At 37.2% G+C, this 21,958-nt stretch overlaps 1 protein-coding gene across 8 annotated transcripts in view; it reads right to left on the reverse strand.

Annotated features, from left to right (window-relative positions):
- Nucleotides 1-21,958, reverse strand: part of EXOC6B (exocyst complex component 6B) — a 462,052-nt gene that overhangs the window by 411,888 nt on the left and 28,206 nt on the right. For 6 of the 8 annotated variants that reach the window (XM_036435703.2, XM_036435699.2, XM_036435697.2 and 3 more), the window contains exons 2-5: nucleotides 8,882-9,047; nucleotides 2,398-2,445; nucleotides 332-422; nucleotides 178-223 (exon numbers count right to left, since the gene is read on the reverse strand). In XM_036435703.2, coding sequence (XP_036291596.1) covers nucleotides 178-223; nucleotides 332-422; nucleotides 2,398-2,445; nucleotides 8,882-9,047 — 351 coding nt within the window. Of the gene's footprint in view, nucleotides 1-177; nucleotides 224-331; nucleotides 460-2,397; nucleotides 2,446-8,881; nucleotides 9,048-21,958 lie in introns of those variants that run through there. The other 2 variants (XM_045580894.1, XM_045580895.1) reach the window with 2 other exon arrangements.

Consider the following 21,958-nt stretch of genomic DNA (forward strand, 5'->3'; position numbering starts at 1 on the left):
GCATAACACTAGTATATGTAAATAAATATTAGGATAAATCAATAGATATTCAAAGCTCTAGAAAAGATGTTATATGAACTTTATTTTTAAAAGGTTATGCGAAATATATACTTTGGAAGTATTCTAATTAACAGAAATTTTGGGTGGTAAAAAATATTCAATTTTAAAAAATCTTACCTTTTAGTTTTCATCTGGTCCCTCAGTTTGCTATACATCTCCAGAACTTGAAAGAGAAGGGGGGAAAGCACACAATCATTATTTAGAGAAAGTGAAACACTAATTAAAGCTAAAGGAATTGCATCAAGAATCCTACTCCATTTCTAGTTCTCACCTGGAAGACACAGCATTAATTTATCAACAGTGGCAGAAATATTTCTCTGTTGTAGTCGACACTGCTTCAGCTCTTCCATTGCTATTACCAGCTTGGCAAGAGGGGAAAAAACTGAATTATGCCAATAGCTGTAAATAAAAAGCTTTCAGTCACATTTTTCCACCCTTTGTTCAATTCATCAGAAAATCCCAGGCAGTTTGATAGTAAGACTTGCCAAGTAACTAAGGAACTACCTTTCTCAACCAGTAAAACATTCCTGTGTGGTTTCCTAGTTTCTTCTCAAGATACAAGGAAAGGCTAGGTAAAATGAAATCCTAAAATTCAGAGTCTATCCAGGGAAAAACATAAAAATGTTCAGATTTTCTCAAACCCTATTCAGATTCTTCATGGTTTATGGTTTCATCTTCTGAGAAGACCTATATTTCTTCCATCATTGCTAGAGTACTAGAGAAAAGTAACCCTTCCTATACAACTTCAAATGAGTCTTGAAAATAATCTCAACTAATTCTCTATTTCAATAAATAAGCCACACACTTAGAAGTTGTGCTTTTCCAAAAATTCCAGTTTAGTGAAGAGTAACTCACTTTTTTATCCAAAGCTCTTTTAAAGGCTTTGGTCTAATGTCGGTCAGACCCCAATAAAAGTAGAAGAAATTACTCTCTGCGAAATTTAAAATATGAGTCAAACTTTCAAAAAGTACTAATCTATCTACATAGCACCTTGTAGTATACCCATATCCATAACTGAAAATGTTATCTGCTTAGATACCATGCAAAAAAGAGCAAGAGGAAATGGCCCTGATTAAGTTAAGATCAAGAGCTAATCTTCAACATTATTGGGAGTTAACAATAAATATTAGACAATAAGAAAGGTACATAATACAAAGAAAAGAAATGGACTACATACAAATCTGAGAGTTTTAGTCCCAGCCTTCCCATTTACTATATAAACTTTAGCAAATCATCTCTTTTATTCCTCATCAATAAAATAGTGATAACAACTGTCCTGACTTTGTCCTAAGTCTGCCATGAAGATCAAGTGAGAAAATGGATATAAAATAATCTTGTAAACTGTGATGATTTAATTGATGAGTATATTAATTAAATCTTTTTAACAAGTGTTTATGGAGCACCCACTTTGTTCCAGTCACTATTTAGACAGGTAGAGGGGATATAGCTATATATAAAACAAACAAAAATTCCTGACCTCATGGAGTTTAATTTCTAATGGAAGAAGATAGCCCAAAAGTTGGAGGGGAAAAAAAAAAAAAAAATATATATATATATATATATATATATATATATATATATATATATATATATATATATGTGTGTGTGTGTGTGTGTGTGTGTGTGTGTGTGTGTGTGTGTAATTAAGAATATATAACATCAGAGCACAATAGATGTAATGGAGAAAAATAAAGCAAGAAAAGTAAAAGGAATACTGGAGGTTGAGAGTGAAACTGCAATTTCAAATAAGGTGGCTAGAAAATGCCTCATTACAAAACAGAAAGGTGTGAAGTGAGTAAATATTGGGAAAAGAGCATTCCAGGCAGAGGGAACAGCACTGTTCTTATGATGACTACCTAAGCGGTTTAAAAACTCAGCTAAGGCCGAGACCGGTTTGGCTCAGTGGATAGAGCGTCAGCCTGCGGACTGAAAGGTCCCGGGTTCGATTCAGGTCAAGGGCATGTACCTTGGCTGCGGGCACATCCCCAGTAGGGGGTGTGCAAGAGCAGCTGATCGATGATTCTCTTTCATCGATGTTTTTAACTCTATCCCTCTCTCTTCCTCTCTGTAAAAAATCAATAAAATATATTTTAAAAAATAAAATAAAATAAAATAAAAATAATAAAAACTCAGCTAAGAAAGGCTACATCCTCTCTCATTAAGCTTTCTAGGGGTTGCTTCATTTAATTTAGGTAAACATTAGGAGCAGCAACAATAATATCCAAATTCCGCCAATATAATGCTTTCAGTCTTACAAGCGACTAAGCCAAGAATATAATCATTAAAAGAGAATGATAGAACAGAAAAGGTTTTTTGCAAAAGGTAAACTGGTCTTACTTCCTTTCCCTCATGTTGTAGTTTTCTATTAGTGTCCGTCACTTGATTCTGTGGAGAGAAGACAATTTAAACTCATAAAAACAAACATTTAGGCAACAATTGGATGAGATCAAATTTTACAATGCAAAACCACCTTCAGTATTCCACCACATTTGGGTTTAATGGCATCCTCTTGATTGAAATTATATAAACTTTTCTACTAAATGTTGCATAGCCTCTTCAACAATGAAAAGAAAATTTAAAAAAGAAAAGAACAGAAAAGAAAAATTTACTAAGAGGTATGTTCCATTTTGAATATTCCAAACAATACTGTAACAACTAAACATTGTACTTGAATTTTTTAAAAAAAAAAGAAGAAGAAGAAGAAGAAGAAGAAGAAGAAGAAGAAGAGAAGAAAGAAAGAAAGAAAAGAAAGAAAAGAAAGAAGAAAAGAAAAGAAAAGAAAAGAAAAGAAAAGAAGAGAAAAAAAAAAAGAAAAGAAAAAAAAGTAGAAAAAATAACCCACACAAAATCTTACCATCTCTACTTTGTGCAAAAAGAACAAATTTTATCATAGATATCCTTCTCTTTACTAATGTGTTCCTGGATGTTAAATTGACCTTTTTAACTCAGGCCAAATTTACCCTATTTATTATCCTAACTTTAAAAAATATTTTTACTTAATTCTTTTTGTATCATTAATTGTTGACAGCCCCTAATGCTTCCATATTCCCATTTTTCTAAATTAATCTCTCCCTCAGGTAGTCAACCCAATGTGAACAAGCCTTAAAATTATCTAGAGTTTATAATTTAAAAGAATTGGAACCACTTTTGGGGATATCTACTTTTGAAGACTCAAGTGATATAAAAACATGTAAGTACATAAAATAGTAATTCCTCACCATCTCAGACATTATTAAAACATGAGCAATATTAACTTCTAAAGCTTTCTTTGACAAAGGCTCTCTCCCCTTCTACCAGTAACTGCCACTACTTATACTTTTAAGGCATTCCCTTAATCCAGCATTTCCTATTATGTTCCTTTGAAACACCAAGAAATGTTAGTTATCAGGTACTCTGTATGTGCACACAGAGGTGCACACATGCACAAATACACATACACACACACAAATACACATACATACACAATATGTATGGGAAATACTACTGAACAGATGAGTTTATTAAGGATTTCTTGAAGCCTTTAATTTAGTACATGCACTGTGAATGCCCAAGAAGGGGGGATATCATACAGAGTCTTTTCCAAAGTTATTTAGCATAACACCCATTTATTGGGGATCATATCAAGAAACTAGTTTTTCAGTAACATACTTTGGAAAACATTGCCCTAAGCTATACCTGGACTATCATTTTCAGAGCAGATTACCATATGCACCCCCTTTCAAAGACAAAATGAACTCTGACTTCCTACAGAAAGTCTTTATAAAGTATCAAACAGAAGCAAAAAATCCTAAAGTTCCCTCTTGATTATTTATTTAATAGCACCACATGAGAAACACTTAGTTTTATTGGCCTGTGAGTTCAACATGAATTAAGAATGTGATGTTGAGGGTTGGGAGTGGGGAGGTAAGAGATCAACTAAAGGACTTGTATGCATGCATGTAAGCATAACCCAGGGACACAGACAATAATGGGGTGAGGTTATGTGTTAGGAAGTGGGAATGGCTAGGGAGAGGTCAATGGGGGAAAAGGAGATATACTTTAAACAATGAAGAATTTAATTTTTTTTTAAAAAGAGAGTGGGATGTAACCATCCAAATGCTCTAAGACTACATTAATAAACATGTTGTCTAAAACAGGGGTCAGCAAATTGTTTTTTTTAATTTCTTTATTGATTAAGGTATCACATATTGTCCTCAACCCCAGTTCCAATCCCCCATCACTCCCCCAGCAAATTGTTTTTGTAAAGGGCCAGGTAGATAGTCTCTGTTGCAAAAACTCAGCTCTGCCATTGTAGCAAGAGTGCAGTCAAAAATGTAAGTGAATGGGCATTGCTATGTTCCAATAATTTTAATTACAAAAATAGAAGGCAAGCTGGATTTGGCCTGCAAGATACAGTTTGCTGATCTTTGGTCTATACAATAATGAGACCGTAAGTCTTTAAAAATCACACTATGAGAATTAGATTCAGATGCCATCTTTAGGAAAGTCATTGGCAAACTGAAGCAGGATTAGACATGATTATGTTTGAAGAGGGAGTCAAAGCTACCCACATGAAAAATAGAGAAAGGAATTTTTAGCTGAAATGTTACCTATGTCCAAGATTCTTTCGTTCTCCCAGAATAGAAATAAAAAAAGATCACCAGAGACCAGGGCATTGGCCGGAATCAAACCCAGGTGTCCTACATGACAGAGGAGATTTCCACCATTTAACCAACCTGGGTTCTTGGAAACTTTCAACCCAGAAATCTAGAGAGTTCACCACATCAGTAGGGCTCGTCATATATAGTTCAAGCACCCAGAGAAGAAACATATAAAGGGAGAAAAGGAAATGCTGCTCCCTAAACAAAAGCCAGAGAACAGTTTTAAAGAAATGGAGACAGAAAAGATAATGTCTAAATATGACATCTAAGTACCGGTATATAAGGGCGAAGATTCTTTGGCACTTTTACAGTATAACTACATGCTTCTTCATGCATACATGCATGTTTCATTAAATCTCCATACAGCGGTGTGTGTTTTTACTATTATAATGAGCGTAAGGTCTCGCAATGGATCGTTCAGGGGCTTAACTGTACTATTGTAGTATATCCATTAGGGTTAAGAAAATCTCTGCTGGAGGAAGCCATACCTAGCACTAATTAGGTACAGATTTTGAGGAGCAACTGATTGAAATTCCAAACTTTTCAGCCGGTCTCACAAAGAGGGGAAAATATTCTTTTGGAGATACTATATGCTAAACCTGGGCACTATGTACATACCTGAACAGCACAGCAGGTATGTAGTATACTGTATACTCCATACTCCATACTGTATACTCCATACCTGTCCTTCAAACATCTCAAGAGCCATCAGATAAAAGGTGTTAGCCTAAAAATAGTGCTTAGTACTCAGACCAATAAATGGATATTACTAGAAAATAGGATAAATATTAAGTCAGTGCAAGAAAAAGCTTTTACGCAATGTGAATAAAAATGGGGTAGGGTGCTCTGAATGGCAGTGTTATCCCTTCAGAGCAGTCATTCAAGAATAATTCGATTATTTTTACCCTAAATTGGACATCTCATAAAATTCAGCCTTCCATAAATACTACTAAACAGCATCATTGATTCTGCTAGAATACCTTGTTTACCATATAAAAACAACATTTCTGATTTTTTTTTCTTATACTCATTATAAGAAATACATTTTATACTGCAGCCCAGTATACAGTATAGGGAATACACACACACACATATATACAACTGAAGCAAATTTTTCAAGCTTTGTTTACCTACCTTTACTGCATGTAATACACTTTATTTTCTAGTCTTGTGTAGTCTATTTCATATCAATTCTTGTTAAGAATATTGATCACTAATTGATTTCATGCAAACCAGATACTAAAATGTATCCATAATAGCCTAACAATGCTTCTGATAAGAAATTACTATTTCAATACTATCCTATATAATAAAAGGCTAATATGCACATTGTCCCCTCAACTGGGAGTTTGACCAAGGGGCAGGGCCAGGCAACCAACCGCCCACAGCCCCTCCCCTAAGTCGGTCCAGCATGATCAACAGGCCAGATCCCACCCTTGCACAAATTGGTGCACTAGGCCTCTAGTTTTAACATAACAATGAAAAGTAACTCTACTGCCACTCTAGGATGCAACTTCTCAAGATTCATAATACACAAATACACACAATCAGACACACATGCTGTGAATCAAAAGAAATAGTAGGCTCTCTAGAGAACAGTTTCTTTTCATTGTTATGTTAAAATAATATTGAACAGTTAATGCTTAACCTTTTTCATTTTCTAAACTCTTTTCTAGAGTTTAAGAACCTCTAGATTTCATAGGTTCTTAATCCTAGTTGAATGGATCCCCTAGAGCAGAGCCTCCAAAGTATACTGCCAATTCTTAGAATGAGTGAGTGGAGCCTGAGCAGCAAAATACCTGAACTGGTAGTCCCCAATTCTTGTCTCCCCTCAAGGACATCCTGAGTGATTTAAAGGAATTTGCAACTTGAAGGAAAAGATGAGTATCAACCAGCAAGTGTTATCAGCAATTGGTGAGAATTATAGGCAATATTCTGTTGCTACCTGCCTACACTTGACTATTTCAGTAACTGAAGACAAAATATCCTGGCACCCACCATGAATGAGGGTCACAGAGAGTGGAGGGAAATGTTTGGAATACAAGTGTTGAAGGAGCATAAAAAGAACAGGCCAAAGTGAGGGTGGGAAGCTGGGATGGCTGAGTAAGGAGTTTGATAGCTTCATATCCATGTACATCAGATTTTGCTGTCAAATTGGCTTTTAAATCACTGCACCTTTTAAAATACAATTTTAAACAGCCAATAGTCCACTTTCTCCTCAATAAAATTGTTTATTTGCTTTTCTTACCAATGTATTATTTTATACTAGAAGCCTAATGCATGAAGATTCGTGCTAGAATGGGCTTTCCCTTTCCTGGCTGCCCACACCGCCTATCCACTCCGGCCCAGCCCCTTTCCACTCAGGCCCTGGAGCCGCCTCTTCCCGCTCCAGGAGCCGCCTCTTTCTGCTCTGGCCCCACCTTCTCACACTGCCCAGAGACCCTGAGAGACAGGGGGTGGGGAGTCCCACCCCCTGTTATTCGGTGCCTATGTATGCAAGTTAGCCGCCATCTTTGTTGGGTTAATATGCATATCACTCATGATTGGCTGGTGGGGTAGCAGAGGTATGGTCAATTTACATGTTTGTCTATTATTATATAAGACTAGAGGCCCAGTGCATGAAATTTGTGAACCTGCGGGGGTGTCCCTCAGCCCAGCCTGCACGCTCTCACAATCCAGGGGCTCTTGGGGAATGTCTGACTAATGGCTTAGGCCCACTCACCACAATCAGACATCCTTAGCACTGCCGTGGCAGCAAGAGCCTCTGCCTCAGCCCCTACTACTGCCGTGGCTGCCTCTGCCTCGGTGCGGCAGCCAGGGGCCTCTGCCTTGGCCCCCACCACTGTGTCATTGTCCAGAAGAACATCTGGAAAGACGTCCAGTCTAATTAGTATATTATGTTATAATATTAAAATATTAATATTAGTATTTTATTATTATAGATGATTTTACACTCACTGTCAAGTTACCTATAATCCAGGAATATCCTTTGGGAACTTTAATTAAAATTCTAATAAGACCAAAATAAAAACAAAAACCAAATAAAGAAATTAGAAGTATAAAGACTGGAAAGAAGGAAATAAAGCTCTTATTACTAGTATCGATAGATCATATGAATTAGTTTAATAGAAAACTCAAAAAATATACATATAAATTATTAAAAACTAGAGGCCCAGTGCATGAATTCGTGCCCCAGTGGGATCCCTTGGCCTGGCCTGTGGAATCAGGCCAAAACTGGCTCTCCAACATCCCCCAATGGGTCCCAGATTGCAAGAGGGCACAGGCCAGGCCAATGGAACCCACCAGTGCACTATTGAGGCTGAGGATGGACATGGGAGCTTGGCCAGCCATGGAGGGACTGCGGGAGGCCTCCAGGACATGTCTGGCCCATCTTGCTCAGTCCCAATCAGCCAAATCCAGCAGCAATCTAACCTACCTGTTGGAGCGTCTGCCCCCTGGTGGTCAGTTCACATCATAGCAACCAGTTGACTATCTGCCACCTGGTGGTCAATGAATGTCATAGCGAGCAGTTGAGCAGCATTAGCATATTATGGTTTAATTGGTTGAATGGATGACCAGATGACCAGACACTTAGCATATTAGGCTTTTATTATATAGGAGGATAATAGAAGAGTTTGGTGAAATGGTTAGATTTAAAATCAATAAGCAAAGTCAGTTACCCAAGAGAAGTGAAATTACTAGACCAGGTATCAGACTAACATGGCTAGCCTCCTTCCTGAATTTAAATTTGTCATATCAAGAAAGAATTCATGCTTTGGTAGAAGACACTCCACAACTATCACTGATTTTTTTCCCTTTGGATTAGGTTCCCATACTGCCAACTTCTATAGTCAGGCTCTGCAATACCATCATCCTTCAGGGATGACTTTCATCTGACAAGGAAGTAGATAGGTATCATGAATTTCTATTTTAAAGAAACTATTACTTATTCTGTTACTGGTTCTCATCACATGTAATTATCCCAAATAAATTTAACTTTAAGAAGTTTTCTTTTTTACTAAAAGGCATAATCCCAATTATCTATATGTCAGTACGAATTCCTTTCTTACTATACAAAATCTTATTTATAGTAAATATGTAACCTATAACATATTCCTTTAATGCTAGTCAAAACCCCAGCACAAGACAGAGAAAAAAAGTCCCTCCTAGAGTGTTCTTACTTTGAGTTTTTGGGCTTCTCCCCTCACTTTCAGCAGTTCAGTAATAGAGTCCACAAAACCCTGGTAGTGAAAGTTGCACATTTTCTCAATTTCTCGGTCATGATTGCGGATGCGAGTTTCAAGCTTCTCCATGAATCGTCCATGTTCCTCACCATCATAGACAGACCTTAAAAAAAATGGCATGAAGATTACACCAGACTCACTCTAAGAAACAGAAAAAGAATTGCAACCATAGAGGCAAACTTATTTGGAAATTAGATATGAAAGTACATAAACCATAGAGTAATCCAACTATAATAATACTGTCTCAATGCTAGATGAGCATTTTTTAGGAAAATCCAAAATTTTGCTTCCTATTCATTCAAAAATATTTAAAAGTTTCAAAATATTCATCATAGAATTCTCATCATAAAATAAAGAACTGAATTACATGTCCTTTGCACTTTTTTTCCTCAATTAAATTAATCTAGAGCCGAGACCGGTTTGGCTCAATGGATAGAGCGTTGGCTTGGGGACTGAAGGGACCCGGGTTCGATTCCGGTCAAGGGCATGTACCTTGGTTGCGGGCATATCCCCAGTAGGGGGTGTGCAAGAGGCAGCTGATCGATGACTCTCTCTCATCGATGTTTCTAGCTCTCTATCTCTCTCCCTTCCTCTCTGTACAAAATCAATAAAAATATATTTTAAAAAAAATTAATCTAGAAAAACTTAAATTTTGGATAAAAACAACTTGAAATACTCCATGACTACACCCAAGAAGCTGACACTGCTGGAGAACAATCACATAGCTGTGCCAGCTAGACTCACGTGGGCTATATCACTACAAATATAAGTTAGGCACCACTCACTCTCAGCTGCTAACCAAAGAAAAGAGAAGTATTTCCTCTTCTCCCACTAAAATCACCTAACTTACCTGCATCTGTAACTCCTGCTCTGTCCACCCTTCTGTAATGGAAAAGTTCTTCAAGCTCTTAGCTACAGATGTCTCAACAATCCTTGTTGTCTCCTCAAGACCTTGACTCCCGCAATTATTCCCTTTTACCCCTCCCCTGCATTATATTTTTATTCCACTCTAGTAAATCATTCTTATGGATATATATATCCATAACTTCACGAAAACTGTCTTTATATTCACATTTCCCTCCAGGTACCATCTTATATCTTTGCTCCTCTTCCCAGCAAAACTCCTTTCCACTTCCTCACTCTCAATATTTAGCATTCATCCTACTCCATCTAATAGCAGCATTTGCTATGGTTTAGCACATTTTTCTTGTTGAAATACTATTTTCTCTAGACTTCAATGACACACACTAATGCAGTTTTTATCCTTTCACTGACATACCTTCTCAATTTCCTTTATGGGCTCCTTCTTCTCTGTTATTTTCTAAATATTCCTAAAATCTCTTCTCTCTATTCTCTATCACCAATTAGTGCCATCTAATCCCACGGCTTTAAAATACCATTCATATACTAGTGATGACTTCCTTCCTACTCCTACTTTATACCTACAATTCAGTGCATTTTCCTGAATATTAGACACAGTATTTGGCCACAACTTAACAACTCCAATTGGATTTTAAAAGCAATCTCAAATTTAACACAGGAAAAAAATTAGCCCAGCCGGTGTGGCTCAGTGGTTGAGTGTCAACCTATGAACCAAGAGGTCATGGTTTGATTTCCGGTCAGGTTTATGCCCAGGTTGTAGGCACAATTCCCAGTAAAGGGTGTGTAGGAGTCAGCCAATCAATGGTTCTCTCTAATCATTGATGTTTCTATCTCCCTCTTCCTTCATCTCTGAAGTCAATAAAAATATATATATATATTTTTAAAAGCATCTATTACCAAACTATCTCCATTCCCAAAGCTGTTCCTTCCCCAAATGTCTCCCCACCCACACTCAGCCAATCCATCACAGCTACTGGCACTATCCAGTTACTCAAGTCAAAAATACAAATCTAGGAATCACACCTAATCCATCTCTTTCCATCATACTCCTCATCCCAATCCATTAAAGTCCTAACAACTCAATATCCAAAACATATCTTAAAATTGACCACATCCTATTATGTCCACTAAAACCCCAGACCATGTCTGCATCATTGCCACACTCAAACAATGCAATAGCCTCCTAAAAGTCTCCATTCTCCATTCTTCATGCCCCCCTCTCTCTCCCTGCATGCATACAGTTTACACACAGCAGTTAAAACAATAATTCAGATGTTATCCCCCTGCTTAAATTTCTCCCAGGGCCTCTCTTTTAAAAATAAAAATAAAATCTTAAACCCTTACCATGGTCCACAGAATCTATCTAGCCTTTATCTTTCTAACCTCATTTCTCGCCTCTCTAACTCCCTACCATTGACATTCCAACTAACCTCAAGCATAACCTTTCTACTTTAGGGGGGAAAAAAAAAAGTAAAGAAAGGTTTCCATGTAAAGATATCAAAATTCCTTGCATTTGAAGAAAAGGATAAACCACTAAAAACTTATCAATCTAAATGGCATAAGCAGACATTATTCAATATTAGATAACCTGGTTTCAAATTCAGTTACATCTTGAACTAGTAACGCCTTTAAGTAGCACGTCTATTTCCTTTTATTATGTAAAACTTCTGTTCATTTTTCCCTCCCAACAATCTATATTAGTATTACAAAAGATAATCTCAAGAAGAAAATCCCAAAGGTAAGAAATTTATAACATGTGCATTATTACTCCTTACCTCCTTTAACTTCCTATAAATATATATATCAAAGATATTAAAGAAAGAAAAGATGGGTTTTAGCTACCTGGCTGTGAGGCCTTGGTTTTACCAATGTAATTAGCCATGAGTCTTCGACCAACTCTGTTAATCACTCTTTTAGAAAATAGGAAGTAATCAATTAAATATACTCTGAAGTATCAGCACAACTCTAAATATCTAGAATTCACTTCCACTTTCAAGTTCAGTCAACAATAACGTATATCAGACATTATTAATAAAAAAAACAATCATACATTTTCAGAATAGTCCAAACAGGTAGTTCAAAGCAATTTAATAAATTTTCTATATACTGCCTGTTTCTCCTATTTTAGGGCCTTATGATTCTAATACTCTCTTTAATTAAGAGTAATGTTGAATAACACAAAGGTTTACAGTGTATCTTGATACAGAATATCATGAGAATTTTTAAAAGTTAGAATAAAATGTAATACCCACATGTTTAAAACAGGGGTTTGGGACTATGTGTAGTAAACTTGTATGCCATGGGTATACATCAGGAAATCTACGATTTCCAGATTTTTATGTTAATTTTGTGTGTGCAAGCAGAGGCACATACATGAGGTCATTGGTTGGATTCCTGGTCAGGGAGCAGGCCCAGCTGTCAGCTTGATCCCCAATTGGGGGCAGGCAGGAGGCAGCCTATCGATGTTGATGTTTCTTTTTTTCAATCTGTGTTTCTTTTTAATATATTTTATTGATTTTTTTACAGAGAGGGCGAGGGAGAGAGTTAGAAACATCGATGAGAGAGAAACATCAATCAGCTGCCTCCTGCACACCCCCTACTGGGGATGTGCCCGCAACCAAGGTACCTGCCCTTGACTGGAATCGAATCTGGGACCTTTCAGTCTACAGGCCGATGCTCTATCCACTGAGCCAAGCCAGTTAAGAGCTCAATCTGTTTTTTTAATATATCTTTATTTCAGAAAGGATGGGAGGAAAGAAAGATAGAAACATCAACGATGAGAGAGAATCATGCTCAACTGCCTCCTGTATGCCCCTTCCCCGCCCCCACTGGGGAACAGGCCTACAACCCAAGCATTGTGCCAAAACCAGGAATCTAACTGTGACCAGCTGATTCATAGATTGATGCTCAACAACTGAGCCATGCCAACTGGGTTCTCATCAATATTTCTCTCTCTACCTCTCCCTTCCTCTCCCTCTAAAATCAATTAAAAAAAAAAAAAAGATAAAAGCTTTTTTAAAAAATTTTTTTAAATAAGATTGAAGGTGATTATTTAAGCCACTGATTTAAATGTCTTATTTCTAATTACCTACCATAGAAAAAAGCAACTATTGATCAACCTAATAGTTCACCTTGAATCAACATTTCTAGTATATGCATAGCTTTACTCAGTGAAAATCAGCATAACTATCTGATATAAAATGCTAAAAACAAAAATAAACAAGTCTTAAATTCTGGGAAGGTCATAGAGCTACAAAATTTAACCTAATATTTGTAGTCAACACTGTACTTGAACCCCTGCCCCCACCCCAACAGTAACTTGGAGAAAGACTGCCATCTAGTGATGGCCTGTTTCTAACATTCTGTGAAACACTTGATGTGGCCAAGTCCAAGAGAATGCTAAAAAAATCAAAAAATTACATTCTATACATCGTCTGGCTAAAGAACTATAACTAGTTATTAGATTATATTTTATGTAAAGTACTTTAATATTTACATTTCCAATAGAAAACAGAATTTTGGGAATAAGCTCATGTGCTTTTGACATGTTCAGGTGTGCCAGAGTTAAATAAGACTATGAAATAAATGGCATCACTGGTTAAATAATTTGTGATAAGCCAAAGAATATATGAGTACCTAATAAAAGATAAACAAGAAGAAATGCTTGGAAATTGACATATTACGGGCTATATTTTGACTCAGCTATATAAATGCTGCCTTGTAAAGTGAATGTTTGATCCTAGGGTCTACATCTGACGCATACCTCTGAACCCACCAAAACTTCATGTATATATTGAGAGTTTTTAACTTATAAAATAGCATTTCAGGCATTGTATTCAACAAATATCTATCATTGCCCATTAGAAGATTATGTCACTTGCTAGAGCCTACATCAGATCAAATATGTTTGTCATAAGAGAAAAATAAATAATATTATGAGCATATGGAATCTCATTTAAATCTCATGCATCTTATAAATTAGACATTACTCCCATTTTATAAATAAGGAACCTGAAACTCAAGAAGATTAAGCATACTGCCAAATTCACACATCGAGAAAGTGTCCTCTGGAGTACATCAGTCTGTCTCCTTTCAGAACAAGAAAAGCAAAAAAGTCAGGTGGACCCCCAGAATTGAAAGAAGTCTTGAAGATGGAATACAAAGCTCTTATTGTGCAATGCAGAAAACTGAGGCCAAGAAAAGTTAAATCTCTTAATCAAAATTACATTGCTTGTTACTGATACATCTGAACATGACTCCCAAAGAAAATACAACTAGGAAAAGCTAATGCAATATAAAGCCTGACCCAAGGCTAAGTGTTTGAGAGAGAGAGACGAACTTGTACTTCAAGATGAGTCAATTGCCTTTTAGTTACATCTGTTTATACAACAGCTATTCCATTATTCTTCCTCTTGGAAGAGTCCCAATTTGCTCTGGTAATCTCCTTATGGGGAGACACTGTGTCTTGCCTATTTTATCTCCAGCATCTAGCACAGAGCCTGGCACAAAGGAGATCGTCCATGGTTGTGAAGGTGGAGAAAAAGAAGGAAGGGAAGGAGACTTAACTAACGTGCGCTTCTGATTCCATTCTCAGAGACAGATGCAAAAGAGGATCACGTCCAAGTTTATCTGTTAAGATGTTTTCAGAACCAAAAACTTCAAGATACAAAAGAAAATTTTAAGTTCTAGCAGTGCAAAAAAAGTTGGTACTTGAGCTAAATGCTAAGTAGAGAATAAGAGAAATAAAAGGTAGAACTTAAAAGGTTCAAGAAAACCTACTGTAAAAGAAGAGAAGTGTCTGGGAATAATTTACTTCCCTAGCTCTCATCTAACCTCCTCTGGAAGCTAGAAACAAGAAGACGATTAAACGGCAACAAGAACTAGCTCTGAAGGAATGGGTTTCTCTGGGCTTTGCTGCCAACAGGAGGAGGAAGGTGACAGTAGTCCCTAGGGCTTTTAGAAAAAATTGATTCCAGGTGGAAATTTTTTATGGTACTGTGTAAGCCTGGAGCCATTTTTTGCTTTCCTTCTCAACTACTGACGATTAAACCACAGACAATCAAGCTGCAACAAGGAAACATAACTCCCAAACATCGTGGTTACATGCTCCTTACCAACCTAACTCTCAAAGAGAAAAATTTTATTGACAAAGTTTTTTATTTCTTTTTTAAGGGGAAAGGTGGGGTAGTCTGTTAAAGATTTGTATATGGTATAACACAAAAGTAGTCAAGAACTCTGTATCATAATGATAAACATATACTAAGACTAGACACTGTAATACACAGTCATGGAGAGCCAATCAATGCTAAATGTCCTATTGCTTACCAAATTTTCATTAGTTTGACCTGGATTAAGTGTTCTATTAAATGGTTATCATAAGAGTATACTGTGAAATTCTACCACACACCATGTGAGACAGCTAAGTCGATTTACCCTGATCATTGTTCTGAGAAAAAGTTGGAGGTGTATGTCAGAGTTTTCAATCATGGTTCAATTATGGGAGAAGGGGTTACTTGCAGGCGTCTTCAAACTACGGCCCACGGGCCACATGCGGCCCACAGAGGAGTCTGATCCGGCCCGCCAGGTTTTTTGGGCAGTGAGCGCAGCCGAGGTGTTACAGTAGGAATTAGTAGTTCATATAGTCCGGCCCTCCAGCTCTCTGAGGGACCGTGATCTGGCCCCCACTTTAAAAAGTTTGAGGACCCCTGCTTATAGTAATGACTCCTAAGAAAAACAGAAGTAAAAACTAAAAGTGTTTTCCTTAAGATCAGGAACACGACTTTCTCCCTTCCTCTCCACTTTTTCCCTTCCTTTCTGAAATCAAGTTTAAATCAAGGTCTACTTCATCACTCTTAATCAACATAGTACTAGACACTGAACGACAAGAGGAAGAAATAAAAGGCATCCAAACTGGAAAGGAAGATATAAAACTGTCATTATTCGCAGATGACATGATGTTGTACATAGCAAACCCTTAAGACTCCACCAAAAATTATTAGATCTAACAAATGAATTTGGTAGAGTAATAGGACACAAAATTAATACTCAGAAGTTGATGGGACACAGGTGGGAAGCAATCAATTGATGTATCTGTCTCTCACCAATGTTTCTCTGTATGTGTGTCTCTCTTCCTCTCCCTCCCTACCTTCTACTCTCTCAAAAATGTCAATGGAAAAAATATCCTGGGGTGAGGATTAAAAGTAACAACAAAATAATAATAATAATAATAATAATAATAATAATAATAATAAAACAAAGGTGGAAGGATCACAATACTGAATATCAAACTACATTACAAAGACGTTGTAACCAAAACAGCCTGGTATTGGCACAAGAACAGTCATATAGATCAGCGTTTTTCAACCGCTGTTCCGCGGAGATGTTGCCTGGTGTGCCGTAGGTGCAGACAAGACAAGAATTTTATAATTTTTCACTATTTTGTTTACTTAATATTTCATAATAAAGTAATTATAAAATACTTTCTTTGTGTTTATTTGATTCCTATTCAAGAGAATTACTTTATATATAGTCAATATAGGCACAGAGTTAAATTTTTTAACATTTTCTAATGGTGGTGTGCCTCGTGATTTTTTTCATGAAACAAGTGTGCCTTTGCCCAAAAAAGGTTGAAAAACACTGATATAGATCAATGAATAGAACAGAGAGGCCAGATATCAACCCACACCTTTATGGCCAATTAATATTCAAAAGAGGAGGCAAGAGCATACAATGGAGTAGAAACAGTCTCTTTAATAAAGGGTGTTGGAAAATTGGACAGGTACATAAAAAAAATGAAACTAGATCAGCAATTTACAACATACACCATGTTTTGCTTTGTGTGCTCTAACTATAAAATAAAGCTTCAGCTTGCAGGCTGAGTCTCTCTGTGTCCTTATCCAGACACTGGGGATCTACCTAGCCTTAGCTGTATTCTCTTGCCTGTCTTTTCTAATCCTTTACCACCCCCAGCCTCAGGTTCACCCATGTCTGTGCTGGCACAGCACAAAGAACCAAACAAAAACAAACATTTCCGGATATCTTGGGGTATAAGTAACCAGAATGACCAGTCACTATGATGTGCACTGACTACCAGGGAGAAGATGCTCAACACAGGAGCTGCCCCCTGGTGATCAAGGCACTCCGACAGCCAACCTCCCCACCCCCACCCCCCCCACCCCCCACCCCCCGGGTTGGCCAACCTCCCGCAGTTCCTCCTCCCAGCCCAGAGGCTGGGGCAGGGAACCAGGGGTGGGTGGCAGTGGATGCAGCCCCTTTCCCAGGGGGGCTGAGGGCCCGCTCCCTCCTCAGGGCCAGCGGCCAATATCCCATGCCCGTCCCTCCCCCTGGCCAGCAGGCCCCAATCAGCCCCTCGCCCACCAGCCATGGTGGCAGCATGGCAGCAAGGGAAGGAAGAGGAGGGAGACGGGAAACCATGCAGAGGCAGGGCACTGACAATGGCAGCATTGGCATCTGGTGTCTGTTTTTTCTATGCCCAGCCGGGTGACCATTGCCTCCTCTCCAGCCCGGACCCTAACTGGCCTGGCCCTGATAGGCCCTAATCACTGGCCAGGCCTAGAGACCCCACCCATGCACAAATTTCATGCACCAGGCCTCTAATATTTTAATAATTATTTAAAAATTAAATAAATGTAAAAAAGTAGATGAGAAGTTCTCACAATCTATCACCTACAAACTCAAGAAATAATCACCACTGGTTGAATTTTTAAAATTCACTAACTGTTCAATAGTCTAACCTTCTCTTATTATTAATCATAATCTCAAAATGAATTTAAAACATACATATATTTGATACCCTGAAATACTTTTTTTGTTTATTAAATTTATTGGGGCGACATTGATTAATAAGATCATATGGGTTTCAAGTGTACATTTTTATGATACATGATCTGTATATTGCCGTGTTCATTTGAAACTCTTAACTTGAAAACTGATGTAGCAGTTTCCTAGAGCTATTCCATTGCAACTCTGAAACCCGCCAATTAATATTCTTTCATTATCCTTCAAACATGAGGGGGAAAAGGATGCCTCGATGGTTATTATGATGAAACCTCAATTCTATTACTAATTAACTTAACTTGTTAACTGGACAAGGTGCTCATTTTCTGTTGTTTCCTAGTCCATTAACATGATACTCCAAAGAATTCCTTACCAATAGCATAAAGCTGTTTTCAAAAAAAAAAAAAAGTTCATGTTTAAGGCAAAAATAAATCAGGACACACCCTTCCTCTCACATTATGATACCAAGTTTACATTAAGAATCAAAATCATGTCTTATTTTTCATAGAAACATTTGTTTACAGATAGATAGTATAAACGAGACCATTTTAAAGATCTCTCTTCAATATAAAAATGTACAAAAAAAAGAAATCACAGGCATACATTTAATTTTTTCTAGATATCACTATCACATATTTAGCCGGCTTCTGCTGAAACATCTCTAGTAAAAGGAAATTCATTACAAGGCAAGTAATCCCATTTCAACAGCTGTTACAAAGTTCTTATACAAAAATGAAATTTGCCTTCCTATAATTTTCACCATTTATCTTATTTCTGCCCTCAGAGATTCAGGGAGAACAAGGCCTTGATCCTTTCCTTCCCTTCTCCAGACTAAACAATCCCAAATTATTCAACCATTCCATATATAAACAGCCTTTCAATCCAGGTTTTTACCCTCTGGACACATTCCAGTAGTCAACATTCTTCCTAAAGTATAACAAGACAGGCAGTGTAGTACAATGGTCAAGAGCACAGCCTTCAATGCCAGACTTCCTAGATTCAAGTCTAGGTTCTGCTACTTATTAATTGTGTGACCTAGAGTTATTAAACTTCTGTATACTTCAGTTTCCATATCTGTAAGATGCAGATAACAACAACAACAACCACTTCAGACAGTTATACAAAGATTAAATGGCACAATATAAGTTAGCATTCAAATAATGCCTAGCACACAAAAAGCATGCTATAAGTATTAGCAATTTTAAAATCAAGGATGGTCTAACTAGGAAAATACACATCTCCTTTAACTTTGTTACCCAGCTTCTACTAAAAAAGCCTAACAATAATGGCTTAGCAGTTTTGATAGTCATATTGTGTTGTATATTGAGCTTAAAATCACATAAAATCTTTTGATTTATTTATTGCTATACTCATTCAGTTTATATTATGAATCTACAACTCATTACCTATTACAAGTATAGTCCATTTTTTCCAGACTTTTGAGATCTTTTGAGAGAAAGACTTTGTCATTCAACCATCCATTTTCATTTTTCCCTTTATTAGATACATATGTTCACAAAAGAAAACTCACTATGGGGAAGGGCAGAAACTCAAACAACTCTATAGGATCTGAGGAAAAAGATTTCTGAAAAACACCAACATATAAAACTGTGAGATTCCCTGGTTCCATTTTAAGTGGGAAAGAGGGACTGTTAATCACATAAAATCAAGTAGAGAGCTTGAAAAAGTTAATGTTGGGTCTTTAAAAAAAAAAAAAAAAGTCAAGAATATAGAAGTCACTACCCCACTTCCTTCAGCCAACATTCAGCCCTCCAACTGTGTCCAACTTGGAGAGAACTTGCCATGAGCCAAAGCTTTTAAGGTCCCTCCTTTTTGAAGGCACAGTGGAAACAATTCCCAAGAACAAAGAAGTTGCGTCAGCAAGCTCTCTGCTCTTTCAAGTTGGAAGGACAGTTGATTCACACCATGTGTCAGAGAGAAACATCAGTTAGGACCAAGTGAGATAAATTTTAGGCCTCCTCACTGTTTAATATTAAGCTGTAATAAGTCATCTTTACAGCAAATTATAAAAATATTATGTTTACCCTTCCTCTCAAGTGCTCCTTCCCTTGAAAAGAAATTCTAAGACAATTCATAATTCCAAGCTCACATATACTCCATCAAGAAATCATTTTCAAATGTTAGCATCTAGAACCAATGACCTGGATCATAATCCCAAAGCAATGACCTGGCATTTCACAATGAGCCCTGCTATACAGTCCTCTGTGTTCCAAGACAGGTGCTGGAAAACAAATCAGTTTCACTAAAAAATAAATGTTGACAGGAAGCCAGGAAGGCTGGTCAACAACCTTAATTGCTCTAACCTTTAGTTGAGATATTGTTAGCTGAAGCAGCCTCCACCTTGTTTGTCCCGTGTAAGTTTCTGTTATTTCCTGCCTAAGGGCTACATGTAAATTTTTGTTTATGTTGCCTTAGATGTTTTCCCCAAAGCCTCAATAAAAGGGAATGGCAGGGCCAGAGCAGTAGTAGTTCTCCCAGTAGAGTTAAACTATCATCTGGCCCCCCATATCGCCAAATTGAATTTCTTCAAGTTTCAAGACTCTTCTTCGTTTGTGTGTGGCCCTTCTCCAGAACCCGAACCCTGAATTGGAACTCTTTCCACGCGGGTCGTGAAAGAGATTCCTACAACAGGATTATTTTACTGATGGTCATAGTCTTTGGTTAAATTAAGACTTCACTTCTGTCATTAGCTGTCATGGAGTCATCTTAGCGTCCTCTCTAGTCAATAATTTTACTTTACATGTAGACCAAGAAATCAAATATTCATTCAACTACGTAACTGATACCAAAGTGATTTCGTTTTTAATACTCTGGAAGATAAAAACAAAATCTGACACAGCCTTTACCTATATGGATTTATTTGGAAAAAATGGTCCTAAAACAATCAAAATAAAAATTAACAAAATAAGTGATACTAAAACTCAAACCATAAAATTAGAATTTGGAAGGGACTAGCTTAACATGTTAAGAGACATCTTTCTGAAAGAGAGATTACTAAAACTACATGATTGTTGCCATATACAGAATTAAGGAATTACAATGGGTAACTGCAAGGAAAGCTAATTGCCTTCCTTTCAGAAATGGATCTATGATTAAAACTTAAAATTTGTTAGATATCTAGTGCATATTTTCAGGTAGTCCTGAGGTATGAAGGAAATAAACATTTGAATTCAGTATCCACCTCAGAGTAGGGGCCCCAACAATCACTCCAGGATCTTTAGAAAATGTGGAGGACTAGCCAAAACCGGTTTGACTCAGTGGTAGAGCATCGGTCTGCGGACTGAAAGGTCCCAGGTTCGATTCCGGTCAGGGGCATGTACGTTGGTTGCAGGCACATCCCCGGTAGGGGGTGTGCAGGAGGCAGCTGGTCAGTGTTTCTCTCTCATGGACGTTTCTAGCTCTCTATCTCTCTCCCTTCCTCTCTGTAAAAATCAATAAAATATATATATTTTTTTAAAAGAAAAGAAAATGTGAAGGACTGTACCATAAAGCAGTACTAAACCACAGGCAACCACATCCCTGGCAAAACCAAACCCCAATCCCTAATTTAGCCAGTTCTGTGCTAGTTGGATTAAGAAAATCAGTCATTGTCATGCTATCTGCCTCACAAAAAAGTAAGGGGTGGGGAGGCTGGATAAACCTCCATGTTAATGATTGACCTGGATCAACCCATGATTTTGTGCTTTTTTTTTGGGGGGGGGGGGGGGGTGTCTCAAAATAAATCCACTTTTCATCACCAGTCACAATTTGATGCAAAAAAAGACTTTTTTTCATGTCATTGAAGCAACATTTAACTGATGACTTTGCGGTTTTCCATTTGTCTTTCATTCAGTTGATGTGGCACCATTTTCCTTCCTTTGAAATCTTTCCCATTGCTTCTAAACTATCGGAAATTGTTTGCTGAGCAACGTTTAATCTTTCTGCAAGTTGTTTTTGAGTTTGACATGCATCTTCATCCAATAATGCTTGTAATTGTTGGTCTTCAAACTTTTCAGGTTGACCTGACATTCTTTGTCTTTCACATCAAAATCATCATTTTTAAAGCATTTAAACCAGCATTCACAGGTATCTTGAGATGGAGCATGTTCACCATAAGCTTTCCGAAGTATACAATAACTTTCAGCAGCACTTTTCTTCAAAATAAAGTATTGAATTAAAACTTCCCACAAGTGAACGAAATTTGACATTTTTAAGCGTAAAAACATCTATGATGTTAACTCCTTCAGCAGATTTGACATATTGTGGCAATCATTTCATAATATATACAAACATTATGTTGTACACCTGAAACTAATATGATATTATTTAGTCACT

This window comes from Pipistrellus kuhlii, unplaced genomic scaffold, assembly GCF_014108245.1.
Source record: "Pipistrellus kuhlii isolate mPipKuh1 unplaced genomic scaffold, mPipKuh1.p scaffold_m20_p_13, whole genome shotgun sequence".
NCBI lineage: Eukaryota > Metazoa > Chordata > Mammalia > Chiroptera > Vespertilionidae > Pipistrellus > Pipistrellus kuhlii.